At 54.1% G+C, this 15,429-nt stretch overlaps 1 protein-coding gene across 19 annotated transcripts in view; it reads right to left on the bottom strand.

Moving 5' to 3' along the window:
• Positions 1–15,429, bottom strand: part of DNM2 (dynamin 2) — a 115,618-nt gene that overhangs the window by 61,250 nt on the left and 38,939 nt on the right. For 18 of the 19 annotated variants that reach the window (XM_016935017.4, XM_063801177.1, XM_016935023.4 and 15 more), the window contains exon 2: positions 12,213–12,286. In XM_016935017.4, coding sequence (XP_016790506.1) covers positions 12,213–12,286 — 74 coding nt within the window. Of the gene's footprint in view, positions 1–3,127; positions 3,230–12,212; positions 12,287–15,429 lie in introns of those variants that run through there. The other variant, XM_016935024.3, reaches the window with a different exon arrangement.

The raw sequence follows: 15,429 nt of genomic DNA, 5'->3' as shown, positions 1-15,429 counted from the left end.
CTCATGACAAGGGTCTTGGGGGAGGTGGGGGTTCCTATAGACTGAATAGACTGAGCCTCTTTCCAGATCCTGAAGATTACATTCCCATGTGGCACTTTGCAAACTGTTAATATACGTCATGACATATTATGAATCCCCCTCCCCCAAAAATAAACAGGTAGACATAACCAATGACCAAAGTTTCTAGGATTACAGGCATGTGCCTCCACGCCCAGCCATTTATTTGTTGATTGACTGATGAACAGAAGAGGAAGCACCAGGATACATCACCCAGAGAGGGTGAGTCCATTTGATTAAGGTGATGCTGCAGAGCCTCCCTTGCTGTGGGTCCCAGTCAAGGGAGTTCGATGCCCAAGTCCTTGTGGATTCATGGTCCACCAGCACATTCCAGCTCCACAAAATCCCCAGGGGTATTTCTCATGGCACTCACTTGTCCTTCTTCCCCAAGGAGCCCACAAGGTAGAGGGAAGGGGCACCCCTGCCGCCTCCTCAGAGCTGGTCTTGAGTCTTTCTTTCTCCCCCTGACTATTCAAGAGGGCCCCCTACCTAGAGACAAATCCCCCAGGAGAAATGTTTTCTGGGTATAACCCTGAGTGTATATAAGACCCGGGGGTATCTGAAAGTCACAGCAAGACTGGGATGAAGGAGAACAAAATAAGTAATTGACAAGCAGTGTGGGTCCCACCAGGAAACCAGAGAAATCCAGTCCCGAATCACAGATTGAGGACAAAGCAAATATAAGGCATGTTCATCACGGAAGGTGGCTGCCGAGTACACAGGTATCCACTGTACAAAGCCTTGATGTTTCCAGATGTTCGAATTTTCAGAGTAAAATGTTGGGGAGGGGATATCCCCAAAGCTCAGAGATCACAGCTACTGTAGTGATGCTAAAAATAAGGGGGAAATGGCTGGGCACAGTGGCTCACGCCTATTATCCAGCACTGTGGGAGGCCGAGGAGGGTGGATTACTTGAGCCCAGGAGTTCAAGACCGGCCTGGGTGACACAGTGAGACCCCGTCTCTACAGAAATTTAAAAAATTAGCCAGGCATGTTGGCGCACACCTGTAGTTCCAGCTACTTGGGAGGCTGATATGGTCTGGCTCTGTGTCCCCACCCAAATCTCATCTTGTAGCTCCCATAATTCCCTTGTGTTGTGGCAGGGACCCAGTGGGAGATCAATGAATCATGGGGGTGGGTCTTTCCCGTGCTATTCTCGTGATAGAGAATAAGTCTCACGAGATCTGATGGTTTTAAAAACGGGAGTTTCCCTGCAGAAGCTCTCTCACTCTCTTTGCCGGCTGCCATCTGTATAAGATGTGACTTGCTCCTCCTTGCCTTCTGCCATGATTGTGGGGCTTCCCCAGCCCAGCTGTGTGGAACTATAACTCCATTAAACCTCTTTCTTTTGTAAATTGCCCGGTCTCAAATACGTCTTTATCAGCAGCATGAAAACGGATTAATATCGGCTGAAGTGGGAGGATCATTTGAGCCAGGAGCTGGAGGTTGCAGTGAGCTATGATCTATGATCACACCACTGCATTCCAGCCTGGCGACAGAGCAAGACACTGTCTCAAAAAGAAAAACAAAGAAAGAAAGGGGTAATAAGTCACACTGGCAAAGAGGTCAGAGACCTGACCCACCCCAGAGATGCGAAGATGCGCACTGCCCTGTCGTTTTTAAGAGTAAAAAAATGAAAATGGCCTCAACGTCCACCAGGAGGAGACCTGGCGACGTGAATAACACAGCCATGCCATAAACTGCCTCAAGCAAAGGCAAAAAGGGAGATGAACACGCAGCCAGGTCTACAATCTTCAAGGCAGAAAGAAGAGTGTGAGCAGTTTCACCGTCCCATCATGGCAACCGAAGAAACTACGGCACTCTGGCCAGGCCCTGCGTGTGGTCCCGTTGCGCCTCACAAGTCCCTTGACAGGTAGGCATCTCTAAGATCCCCATTTCAAAGATAAGGAAACTGAGGCCCAGAGGGGTTAAGGGCCTTGGGCCAAGTTCCGTGATGGAGCTGGGACTTGGAACTCAGAAATTCTGGCTTCAGGTAATGGCTCCTAAGCCAGATAGCCTTTGTGAGGCCACTGGAAATAACTTCGCCTCTTTGAAATTCTCTGCAGGGTCAGGGGGAGACTCAGTGGGCTCCGATGACTGAGGACCGTGTCCAGCACAGGCACTGGCCACCCAGATCAGGGGCAATGAGGACGTCTGCTGGAGGATTCAGGATCCCCACCCCCACCCCCAGCCCTGCTATCAGCTGACCCAGTTCCCAAGGACAGTTACACTCCAGCCTTCTGTAGGGACAAGGGGAAACACTCGGCTGCTCTTCCTGTAGCAGCCACTAAAAATGGAACAGCTCCCAACCCCCCACAGCAAATCTCAGTTCTCTTCTGGCTCCAGGACCCCAGCTTAGCCCCAAAAGAGACCATCTCCCTTCAAAGAGTGCAGGGGGACATGGCGTGGAAGATGGGCTGGTGGCAAGGACACAGGCCCTCTCCCTAGCAGGCCTCTGTCCCGCCAAGTGTGGTGTCTACAAAGCCCAGCCCTACCTCCTCCTACTCCCAGGTCTGCCTGGCTACCACCTCTCCCAGGAAGACTTCCCTGAGTGGGGCATCTTGGCCTCTTCCTCATCAGAGCCAGCTCACTTTGGATTGTATTGATGGGACCAGGACCTGCGGCTCCAGCACCCCAGAGCCCAGCATGTACTGGCAGCACGCTGTGTGCAGTAATGAGCTCAGTCTGTAGTCAGAGGGCCTGCCCAGGTCTCAGTCTACTGATCTATAAAATGCGCATCATAACAGGCTGTATGAGGACTCAGAGTCAATACCTGCACGGGAAGAGCACAGCTACGGTCTGAGCAGCTGGTGGGCAGAAGGCCCCAAGGAATGATGTGGCAAAGACAGCACCAGGGGCAGTGGGCGCCATCGTTCCCCCAGCACACACAGGCAGGAGCCCAGAGAGGGCAAGCTGCTCTCTCAAGTCACACAGCATCCCCACCTCCTGCAGGTCTCTCTCCCCACAGCAGCCGCTCCACCCAGCCCCCTCCTCCCCTGCCTTCGTTTCCCCATAACACTTACTACCATCTGACAAAGGGTGAGAAGAAATCTAATATAGAGAGCTTTACCTTGAATGTCCATGCCACCAGGGAAGGGACGCCCATCTGCCTTGGTCATTGCTGTGTCCCCAAGGGCACACTCATGCATGTTAGGTGAGAAATGGAGGTTCTGCCTGCCCGGCTGCCACAGGCTTCAGGGGACATTTACAACCCCCCGTCCCCAGCAAGCTGAATCTAGGTGTCTGAGCTGCAAAAGGTTCCCCCGGAACCTCAGGCCATTCCCCAACGCAGGGACCAGGAAACGGGCCCAGGAAGGACCACCTGCCTGACCCAAGTCCGCCCAGTCAGGGGCAGACACGAGATGGGGCTGGAACCAGGCAGCCAGACTCACATGCCAGACTTTGGAGCACGGCACCTTCCCCGGTTGTCACATGCAGGCTGGGAACCAACAGGGGATCAGAGAAGACAGGGGCTGTTTTTTTTTTTTGTTTTTTTTTTTGAGACGAAGTCTCGCTCTGTCGCCCAGGCTGGAGTGTAGTAGTGCAATCTCGGCTCACTGCAAACTCTGCCTCCTGGGTTCATGCCATTCTCCTGCCTTAGCCTCCTAAGTAGCTGGGACGACAGGTGCCCGCCACCACGCCCAGCTAATTTTTTTGTATTTTTAGTGGAGACGGGGTTTCACCGTGTTAGCCAGGATGATCGCGATCTCCTGACCTTGTGATCTACCCGCCTCGGCCTCCCAAAGTGCTGGGATTACAGGTGTGAGCCACCGCGCCCGGCCAGCAGGGGCTGTTCTTTGTGATCTCTCCTCCAAGATCCTTCTGCTGTCGGCCAACCCCTCCATGTGGGCGAAGGATATGGACAGCAGGTGCCAGAAAACTGTTTCTTCCCTAGTGGGTCAGTGAGCAACAGAACCACACCAGAGAAAAAGGCCCAGGCACCGACCAGGTCCGCCGCAGCTGCCTGCCTTTCTTCACAGGGCTCCCTGGCATGGTGAAAGTAAATGCTGAATGCCAGGTCAACAGAGGTTTTTTGTTTGTTTGTTTTGAGACTGAGTCTTGCTCTGTCACCCAGGCTGGAGTGCAGTGGTGAAATCTCGGCTCACTGCAACCTCTGCCTCCCCGGTTCAAGCTATTCTCATACCTCGGCCTCCCAAGTAACTGGGATTATAGGCGCATGCCACCACGCCTGGCTAATTTGTATATTTTTAGTAAAGATGAGGTTTCACCATGTTAGCCAGGCTGGTCTCGAACTCCAGACCTCAGGTGATCCGCCCACCTCGGCCTCCCAAAGTGCTGGGATTACAGGCATGAGCCATCATGCCCAGCCCAATAGAGGTTTAAAAGCTTCCGCCAGGCCGAGCGCAGTGGCCCATGCCTGTAACTCCAGCACTTTGGGAGGCTGAAGTGGGAGAATCATTGGAGGCCAGCCTGGGCAACATAGCAAGATCCTACATGTACAAAAAAATTAAAAATTAGCTGGGCGTGGTGGCGCAAGCCTGTAGTTCCAGCTACACAGGTGGCTGAGGTGGGAGGACTGCTTGAGCCTGGGAGGTTGAAGCTGCAGTGAGCTGTGATCATGCCACTGCACTCCAGCCTGGATGACAAGGGGAGGCCGGAGACCCTGTCTCAAAACAATGACAAAAAGAGAAATAGAGTGGAGGGCCTAGCCTGGGCCTCTGGAGCGCTGCATGCGCTCAAGTGCTGGAGATGAGATGATTTTTTTTTTTTTTTAAACAATCCACTGGCCCAAAGAATCAGCCAGAGGCCTTAACACTGAGTTCCCTGTCAACTTGTCCACAGCAGCAGCAGCCGAGGCCCAGCCACCAAGCCACTGAGCCACCCCTGGCTCTGCCTGTCCCGGTCCCTGCCATCAAGCTGCACCCCACAGCCACCCTCTGCAGACAGGGCATTTCCAGATACCAAAGCCAGTTCCTGTAATTCCTCGGCAAACTGCAAAGCATTTTGATAGCTCCACACACACCCCCACTGTCACCCGGCACCCTGAGCCAGGAGGGCTCCCTGGGAGGAGGGTCAGCCCGGGCCCCCTCAGAGAGGTTCGCAGCTGGCATGTGATCAGGCCTTGGGGACTCTGAGGGACCCAGCCTGGCACACAGCAGGAGTAAAGGATTAATCTGGGCAGTCATCCAGCAATCACGCTGCCAAGGCCAGGGAGTCAGCCGTCCTCGCCCACCACAGGGCCTCCTAACTGTGGGCCCACTGGTTGTACTTGTAGGTTTTTCCAGAGAGAGGTTCTGCCTCCTTCCCAAGCCTGTGTCCCCTACTGAAGCTGGAGCTCTGAGACAGCAGAGACTTGGTGTGATCACAGTTCCCCCTAGCATCTCGTATACAGCAGCTGCTTAATTAAAATCCATGAAAAAAGAATCTGTGCTCTAACCTAGGAGGACATCACTCCCAGGAACCCCCAACTGGGGCCCCACTGTGCTAAACAGTCAATCCCCTGCACCTCAGGCCCTTTGAGAAGGTGTCCCCAGAAGGGAGCCACAGGTTCAAGCTGCCACCTTCTCAGGGTCAGGGGGCCTGGGACATGAAGAAGCAGCTCCTTGCCAGAGGCCACAGTCACCTCTGGCCTGGAGACCCTGGAGGTCTTCGGAGCCTCCTGTTTCAAAGGAGCTTGTGGAGCCCCAGAGTGACCGAAGGCCCTTGGTCAGAGAATGGCCCTCCCTATCTTCAAAGCACACTGGTCACGTGCCCGCTGGCACTACTTAAGAATTTTGAAATGCCCAGGTCCTGCTGGGAAGACCTGCCTTCAGCCCAACAGACAAGACAGCAGGGTTTGGGGAGGTGAGGAGAGGGAGAGAGGGAGGAGAGTTTTCGGGGTGCCTCGTGGTTTCACAGCCTAGCGACACCCAGCTCCGGGTTCCTACCCTTCTCTCAGCACCTCAGTTTCCCCAAAATGCAATGACACAGAACCCAGTGCCGGGGCTCCCATACGACTGCGATCAAATCCCACCAGGAGCACAAACACGGTTCAGCTGTTAGTCTCAGGGAACCCTCAGGGGCTGGGCTAGGATCCCAGTGCTTTGCACACTGGGGCTCTGCCCTGGATCTTCTCACCGTTCCCCCAGCAAAGAACACAATGACGAGGCTGGCCCTGAAGGCAAGGAGAGGAGATCTGCCTTTCCCAAACCTGCTGTTGGCAGGCAGGACCAGGGGGAACAACTTGGGGATCAGCCACCATCAGGAGACCCTAGCTACCATGCCAGCAGGCAGGATCCACTCATGCAGGACTTTTGAGAGCCTTTAGCAGACCAAGAAGTGGGCACAGCACACAACACTTCCCATGCCCATTTAGCCCTTGAGTTCTCTCTAATCCGAGGCAATACGCAAATATCTCCCAGTCCAGGACAAATTGCCACTGGGAAGGTGTCAGCCTGGGCTGGCATCCCAGCCAGCTCACAGCCTGACGCACGCCATCTTGGTCTGCTCTCTAGATACAAGGCTGCAGATGGAATGGCAGAGTGATGGACCAGGCTCACCAGGGGAAGATGCTTGGTAAAGTAACCCCCATCACTTCCCGCCCAGTAGGCAAGAAGGGGCACAGCACCAGCCCTTTGAGCTTGTTCACTCGGCCGTGCATGTGGAGCACCTGCTCGGCGCCAGGCCCTGTGCTGGGAGAGCCGATCTACATGCCTGTTCTCGTGTGCTGGCGCAGAGAGAGTCCATTAAGAAAAAACAGGCCGGGTGTGGTGGCTAACGCCTGTAATCCCAGCACTTTGGGAGGCCGAGGTGGGCGGATCACGAGGTCAGGAGATCGAGACCATCCTGGCTAACACGGTGAAACCCCGTCTCTACTAAACATACAAAAAAATTAGCCGGGTGAGGTGGCGGGCGCCTGTAGTCCCAGCTACGCAGGAGGCTGAGACAGGAGCATGGTGTGAACCCGGGAGGCGGAGCTTGCAGTGAGCTGAGATGGCGCCACTGCACTCCAGCCTGGGTGACAGTGAGACTCCATCTCAAAAAAAAAAAAAAGAAAAAAAAGAAAAAACAAGAACAGGATAACTCGTGCTGCCGGGGACCGGGGAACGAAGGTGGCAAGTGACCAGGTGCGGGTGAGCAGCAGACAGTGGCAGGTAGGGAACAGGGCGTTCCAGGCAGGCAGCACAGTGAGCACAGAGGCCCAGCAGTGGGAACCAGCAAGCTGGGCCTGAGAATCAGGAGGGAGATGGATGGTGGCAGTGGCTGGGGACCAGGAGGAGGTGAGGTCCCAGAGACTGGCAAGGGCCACAAGGCCTTGAGAAAGAGGCTCGATTTGATTCTGAGGCCAATGGGAAGCCCTGGAGCCAGGTCCTGACATCTCTTCCTTGGTTCCGGTGAGCACACCAAAGGCCAGTTCAAGGCCAAGGGCGGTGGGGAGGGGTGGTTCACAGGGCCTCACTGTGCACATTCCACACAGGAACAGTCCCAGGCACTCAGAGTTTACGGGGCTGCTTCCCAATGAGGGCAGGGTTCACCCATGGGCCACCAAACTTCCTGGTGGTTATGGTCTTAGGTAATGTTTAAACTTCTATGGCTGGAAGTTATGGTTCACTGGGGATGGCTGGAATGAGGGCAAGCTGCGGGAACCAGAGGGGAACGTGGGCTGCGCCCTGGGGGCCCTGTCTTTGGACATCAGACCCCACAGGAAGAGACAGCATACCACAGCCAATGGGGTGCCATGGCCACGATGGCAGCGCCACCATCACCCCCATTTTATAGATGAAGCTACCAAGGCACAGAGAGGGAAGTCACTTTAACAAGTCCCGGGCCAGTAAAGGGTGGCAGCCTGGTTCTGAGTTTGGTCACAGAGAGCCAGCTGCCAATCCCTAGGAGCCACATGGTCTGGTGTATACCCCACAAGGCCCCGCCGGCCCCAGCAATCACTGATGCCCGCAATGTGTTCATTTTCCTCTCCTCTTAGTAAGGCGTCCTACCTCCCACCCACCTCCCCCAGCCAGGGTGCCTATGCTGCTTAATGCCTCGCCTGGAAGACAGTCTAGACTGCCTGGCATCTGCCGGCACCACCAGGGCCAGGCCCCCATTGCCTCTTGCCTGGCGCCATGCCAGCCTCTCTGCCACTCCCTATCCCCCACTCCCCGCTTGCATTCTGGTCCCTGACTGTCCCTCCTGAACATGGCAGCCAGTGGTCTCCCGCCACCATGCATGCCACCCCAGCTCCCACTGCCTGAATCCTCAACATGCCTGCCAGTCCCAGTCCCTCCTGCCTTCTGGCCCCTCCCAAGCCTCACCGCCTCCCCACACCGCTTTGCTAATGCTGTTTCCCTACCTAGAATGTTCTCTCTGGGCCCCCAACCCCAAGGTGAATCCAACAGACACTCACAGGCTGGGCTCGGGGGCTGGGACCATGCCAGGTGCTCACGCTGCCTCCCTGGAGATCAGCTAAGGCCCAGCACCAAGTGGGCACCTACTTGGAGCAATAAGAGATTGGAGCCTGGTCGGGCGCAGGGGCTCACCCCTGTCATCCCAGCATTTTGGGAGGCTGAGATGGGAGGATTGCTTGAGCCCAGGAGTTCAAGACCAGCCTGGTCAATATAGCAAGACTTCATCTCAATTTAAAAATTTGCCAGGGGCGGTAGCTCATGCCTGCAATCTCAGCCCTTTGGGAGGCCAAGGTGGGCAGATCACTTGAGGCCAGGAGTTCAAGACCAGCCTGGCCAATATGGTAAAACCCCGTCTCTACTAAAAATACAAAAATTAGCCAGGCTAGGTGGTGTGCGCCTATAGTCCCAGCTATTTGGGAGGCTGAGGCAGAAGAATTGCTTGAACCTGGGAGGTGGAGGTTGCAGTGAGCCGAGATCGTGCCACTGCACCCTAGCCTGGGCCACAGAGCAAAACCTTGTCTCAAAAAAAACAAAACAAAACAAAACAAAAAAGGAGACAGAGACTGAAAATGCCATGATCAGGCGGGGCTGAGGGGTGCAAGCTGGGAGGCAGGAAAAGGCCCCACCCATGTGGGACACTTCTGGAACTCCCTTTTCAACCAGCCCAACAGGATGCAACTATGCATCCACCTCCACCACAGCTGCCACACCCATCCCCCACCTGCCCCCACCCCTTCCAGCACCTACTCCTGCCTCCTCCAGGGCACTGGCCTCAGCACTGGCCCCTATGGTCCCTTTTCCACCAACAGCCACAGGATCTGGTCAAGTCACACCTTGACCTAAGGCCACATTCCCCCAAGAGGTGGCTTAAGGGTGGGCTTTAAAGACAATGTTCCCATGTGCCCTAAGGCAAGTGGTCAGGAAGCCTCGGCTCCCTCCTCTGTAAGGTGGGGACAGACATCAGGAACCCATCATCGTTCATCCGGATCAGGTACTGGGTAGGCCTGCGCTCTGTGCTCCCTCCTGGCCAAGGCTCTCTGCCTGCTGCTCTCCCCTCCTCCCCGACATGTAGTAAATAACGTGTGCTTTAAGGCTAACAAGGTGGTGTTATTGTCATCACTGTCCAGACAGGAAACACAGTGGTGGTCCCTCCCTAGGAGCTGGGTTGGGAACCTGGGCAGTTTCCACTCCAAGCCTAAACCAAGCAGGGCAGGCTCTCCCAGTGGTGTGGCCAGAGACTGGCAGCATCACCAGGGACTCATTAAAAATGCAGTTTGTGGCCGGGCCCAGTGGCTCACGCCTGTAATCCCAGCACTTTGGGAGGCCAAGGCGGGCAGATCATTTGAGCTCAGGAGTTCCAGACCAGCCTGGCCAACATGGTGAAGCTCCGTCTCTACTAAAAACACAAAAAATTAGCCGGGCATGGTAGCTCATGCCTGTAGATGCTCAGGAGGCTGAGGCATAAGAATTGCTTGAAGTTGGAAGGCGGAGGTGGCAGTGAGCCAAGATCACCCGCCACTGTACTCCAGCTTGGGTGGCAGAGTGAGACTCCGTCTCAAAATAAAATAAGATAAAATAAAATAAAAATGCAGTTTGCACATCTGTCCCCCACCCTGCTCAATGGGAAACAGAAAACTACCAAGACTGATTTCTATAGTGACTCTCAGGACTTTGGGGCTGCCCATTCCTGGCACAGCTGATTGGACGCCTGAACCCAGAGGTGGCAGCCCATTGGCCCATCGGTGGCGTACGAAATAGCAGAGCTCATAAAGAAGAGGTGGTGGGCCAATCGGCTGCTGTCTCTCACTGGAGACACGCCCTCTCGCCAGGTTGGGCGGGGCCAGAGGACGAAAGTGAGGAGTCTTGGGAGGCCAAGCTGAGAGCTGGCGTTGAGGTCAGATCTGCCTGGATGCAGGTCCCAGATCTGGGGCCCACTGGAAAGGCAGGCAGCATGGCTAAGCCTCAGTTTCCCCATCTGTAGAATGTGGGTGTGTATGTCAGCTGCCTTCCCAGTGTGAGAGTATTTAAAAGGGCCGCAAGGAGACATTAACACAAACTGAGTGTTGAATGCCCAGAGCTGATGTTGCAGATTAGCAGGGAAGGGGCATGGAGACCCTTACCTCTCCCGGGTCTAGCTTCTGACCCAAGATCCTTCCCAAGGAGGCCCGAGGGGGTTTCCAGCTGGGATATACGCCCACCTCATGTCAGCCTCGGGTGGGAAGAATAGAAATACACTGAGACCACGGAAGGAAAGAACAGGAAAAAATCCACACATAGGCCATACTATATTCAACAGGCTGGGTCTCCCTAAGAGTCAAAGTCTGATTAAAAAGCAATGGTGGCCGGGCGCGGTGGCTCACGCCTGTAATCCCAACACTTTGGGAGGCCGAAGTGGGTGGATCACGAGGTCAAGAGATCAAGACCAGCCTGGCCAACATGGTGAAATCCCATCTCTACTAAAAATACAAAAATTAGCCAGACATGGTGACACACACCTGTAGTCCCAGCAACTCAGGAGGCTGAGGAAGGAGAATCGCTTGAACCCAGGAGGCGGATGTTGCAGTGAGCCGAGATCACGCCACTGCATTCCAGCCTGGTGACAGAGCAAGACTTTGTCTCAAAAAATAAATAAATAAATAAAATAAAAATAAAAAGCAATGGTAGAGGGCTGGCGTGATGGTTCATGCCTATAATCCCAGCACTGTGGGAAGCTGACGCAGGAGGATTGCTTGAGGCCAGGAGTTCAAGACCTGCCTGGGTAACATAACCCCCATCTCTACAAAAAAAAAAAAAAAAAATCAGCTGGGTGTGGTGGTGTGTGCACCTGTAATCCTAGCTACCCGAGAGGCTGATTGGAGAGGATTGCTTGGGCCCAGGAGGTCGAGGCTGCAGTGAGCTATGACTACACCACTGCACGGCCTGGGGAACAGAGTGAGACCCTCTCTCTTAAAAAAAATTTAAAAAGTGATTATGGGGAGGCTGCTTTAATGAAAAGAGAAGAAGAGATTACAAAAGAGTATAGCATGGGATTGAGCAGAGCAGCTATAAAACCAGCCAGATATCTGGGGGACAACTGGTGACATGCTGAGTAGAAACTGGGACGTGGATGACATGCGGGAATGACTCGTTCTCTGGGGCATGGTGCTTGGGACTTTGTAGACAGGCGTCTTTATTGCATGGGGAGGTGCACTGGGGCGTGAAGGATGGATGTGTCACCACGTCTGCTACTGACTTTGAAAGCGTTCAGCAAAATCGGGTTATCTATAACACATGAAAAGCACACATGGGGCCGGTGTGGTGGCTCATGCCCGTAATCCCAGCACTTAGGGAGGCCGAAGTGAGAGGGTCACTTGAGGTCAGGAGTTCAAGACCAGCCTGGCCAACAGGGTGAAACCCTGTCTCTACTAAAAATACAAAAAAAAAAAAAGCCGGCCGTGGTGGGTCATGCCTGTAATCCCAGCTACTTGGGAGGCTGAGGCGGGAGAATCGCTGGAACCCGGGAGGCGGAGGTTGCAGTGAGCCAAGATCGCATCACTGTATTCCAGCCTGGGTGACAGAGTGAGACTCTGTCTCAAAAAAAAGAAAAAAGAAAGCACACATGGCACCTGGCATTCTGGTCACAGCTGAGGGCTTGCAGCGTGGGTGTGTAAGTGTTCACTGAGCCGTTTTTCAATTTCCTCACACATGTGGAACACGTGAATTCAATGTCCAATGACAGCCCAGGACCCAAGTTCCACCCTCCGCCCCCAGCAACTCCTGGCCACCACACATCCACATCCACTTCCTGCTGAACCTCAGGCCGCCCCACTTTACCTGTTTTTGAGAAGATGAGCTGCAGAATGAGAGGCCGCCGGGTGACGATTCCTGAACCGCGGGGAAGGAAGTCCCTGTGAGGGGGGGAGAGGGACAGAAATTACTCATGCGTCCGGATTGAGGGGCAGGAAGTGTGACCACATGTGGTGGAGCAACTCTGTCTTGCAATTTGGGCGACCTCAGCAAAGGCACCAACCCCAGCTGGGCCCTGGGGAATGCTCTGGTCTTGGAGGGTCCTGAGGCCTGAAGAGCTCAGGAAGGTACGCATGGAAGGTCATAGTGACCAGAACCATTTCCCTCTGGCAGGCTGTGCCCCACCCCCCGTACTCCCAGGGGGCCCATTCCCTGGCATGTATTTGTTAAATTTCCCCCATACCCAGGAGATCAACACATTTCCTATGTGTTTTAAATCAACACAATGCCACATGTATATGGGTAAAATACGAGGAAAGTTATTGATGACAAAATAGGATGTGTTTCATGTCCAGAAAAGTCACATCTACAGAAGCAGAAGGCAGATCAGTGGATACCTGGATGTGGGAACGGGGGTGACTGCCAATGGAGGGGAAGGAGCTTTCTGGGGTGACGAAAATGTTCTACATCTGGACTATGGTGATGTTTACTAAAATTAACTGTAAAAGCCTGGACAAGATAGTAAGACCCCATCTCTACAAAAACTAAACTAAACTAAACTAAACTAAAATTAGCTGGGCGTGGTGGCCCACGCCTGTGATCCCAGCTACTAGAGAGGCTGAGAGAGGAGGATGGCATGAGCCCGGGAGGCTGAGGTTGTACTGAGCCATGACTGCACTACTGCACTCCAGCTTAGGCAATAGAGCGAGACTCTGTGTGGAAAAAAAAAAAAAAAAAGGACTGTAAAATGACTAAAGACCACTAATTCTGAAATGGATCGATTTCACGGAATGTAAATTACTATTCGACAGAGCTGTTTAAGAAATGTACATATCCTGGCCGGGTGCAGTGGCACATGCCTGTAACCTCAGCACTTTGGGGAGGCCGACGTGGGCGGATCACTTGAGGTCAGGAGTTTGAGACCAGCCTGGCCAACATGGCGAAACCCCGTCTCTACTAAAAATACAAAAATTATCCAAGTGTGGTGGCACACGCCTGTAATCCCAGCTACTCAGGAGGCTGAGGCAGGAGAATCGCTTGAACCCAGGAGGCGGAGGTTGCAGTGAGCTGAGATCGTGCCACTGCACTCCAGCCTGGGCGACAGAGCAAGACTCCATCAAGGAAAGAAGGGAAGGGAGGGAAGGGAGGGAGGGGAGGGAGGGGAGGGAAGGGAGGAAAGGGAGGAAGGGAGGAAGGAAGGAAGGAAGGAAGGAGGGAAGGAAGGAGGGAAGGAAGGAGGGAAGGAAGGAGGGAAGGAAGAAAGGAATCAATTCCATGTCTTTCACAATGGAGAAGACTCAGGCACAACCACCCCAAAAGACAGAGGGAGTAGCCTGCTCCGACTTACAGTGAATACACCAGGATTCCAGCAAGGAGGAAGACAGGAAGTCACCCTGTACACTCAGAAAGGAAAATGAAAGCTTTCCAGTGAGGACTGAAGTAGAAACAGTGGGCTCGGGGTACATTAAAGGCTCGAAAGGAAATTCTGTTGTTTCATACAAAATGGTGAAAGGTTCTAGGCACAGGGAATTTCTTTTTCTTTCTTTTTTTTTTTTTTTTTTTTTTTTGAGACAGAGCTTCGCTCTTGTTGCCCAGGCTGGAGTGCAGTGGCTCGATCTCAACTCACTGCAACCTCTGCCTCGGGTTCAAGCGATTCTCCTGCCTCAGCCTCCTGAGTAGCTGGGATTACATGCATGCGCTACCATGCCTGGCTAATTTTTTTGTATTTTTAGTAGAGACAGGGTTTCACTATGTTGGCCAGAGTGGTCTCGAACTCAACCTCAGGTGATCTGCCCACCTTGGCCTCCCAAAGTGCTGGGTTTACAGGTGTGAGCCACCGTGCCTGGCCAACACAGAGAATTTCAAACAGGTTTTGCACCTAGATGTTTGGATCGTTGAAAATTTGTACAGGACACAGGGCAATTGGTACTGTACAGCTGTGCCCTGTACAGAACGAGACAGCATCCTGGGTCCCTGAGTGAGTGTCACTAGCACTACAATCATTCCCAGCTGGCAGGTGGCCTACCCATGCTGGGAACCCCTGATGAGGGTGCTGGAGGGTTCCAGAAGACCTGTTTCTCAGCTGGGGCTGGGCACTGGAAATTCCTGGGAATGTATTATCCAGTGGGTGGAGTCGGGGGGAGATGTGCTCTTTCCACACACCCTGGATGATGGGTTCTAGCCCGTCAGCCGGGGGGCTGTCCCACCACTTCTGGCTGGGTGCAGAGACACAGCACTGACTACACAACAAGTCAGCCCAAGCCCTCGGCGGGGGCTTGCAGCCTGGACTGCATGAGAAAAGGGATCGTGATGGGCAACAGGGCTATGAAGACCCCCCAGGGGCGCTGCTGGCAGAGCAGGGCTGAAGTTTTAGAAGCAGCCTCCAGTGGTCAGCGCTGGGGGGTTGAGGGTGGCGGTGCTGGGGATTATGATGAGGAGGCTGGTCATCACTGTTAGAGCAAGGCCACCAGCTGGGATTTAGGGATGGATTACAATAAATGTTAAGCTTTAGCCAGATTATTAACAAATGCAAGCTTTTAAACCCCCCTCTGGCTGATGCAGGGCAGAGGAGAGGGCAGGAGCAGGAGGCAGGTGGGGGTGACCGCTGTGGTTCATGTGAGTGACATCAGGGGCGAAACCAGAGAGATGGCAGGCAGGGGTATGGAGGGCAGTGGACAGGCCGTAGGCAGATTCCAGGGCAGTTTGGGAGGTGGATGGTCACAACCTGAGGGCAGGCTGGATAGAGAAGAGCCAGAGAGTGGGAGGAGGCAAGACAGAGGGGAGCGCCCTACAGACACTTGCAAGGCTCTGGGGGATGAGCCCTGGCCTCTGCATCCTGTCTCTGCAGCCACAGGCAGCACAGTCAGCTCTCCAGGCCTGGGATGCTACCTGTCTTCGAGCCACACTCCTGAGGATGACAAAGAGCCCGAGGGACCTGCTTGCCAGGCACTAGGCCTGTCACGCCATGTGCCCCAGTTCAAGCTGATGCCTGAGCTCTAATCCCTTTCCGTCAGCCTCCCATTCGGCTGATGAGGAGCCTGAGGCACAAACAGGATACGAGACTTGGACAACATCACAGCTCATG

This window comes from Pan troglodytes, chromosome 20, assembly GCF_028858775.2.
Source record: "Pan troglodytes isolate AG18354 chromosome 20, NHGRI_mPanTro3-v2.0_pri, whole genome shotgun sequence".
Classification (NCBI taxonomy): Eukaryota; Metazoa; Chordata; class Mammalia; order Primates; family Hominidae; genus Pan; species Pan troglodytes.
This window is presented reverse-complemented; position numbering and strand designations above follow the sequence as displayed.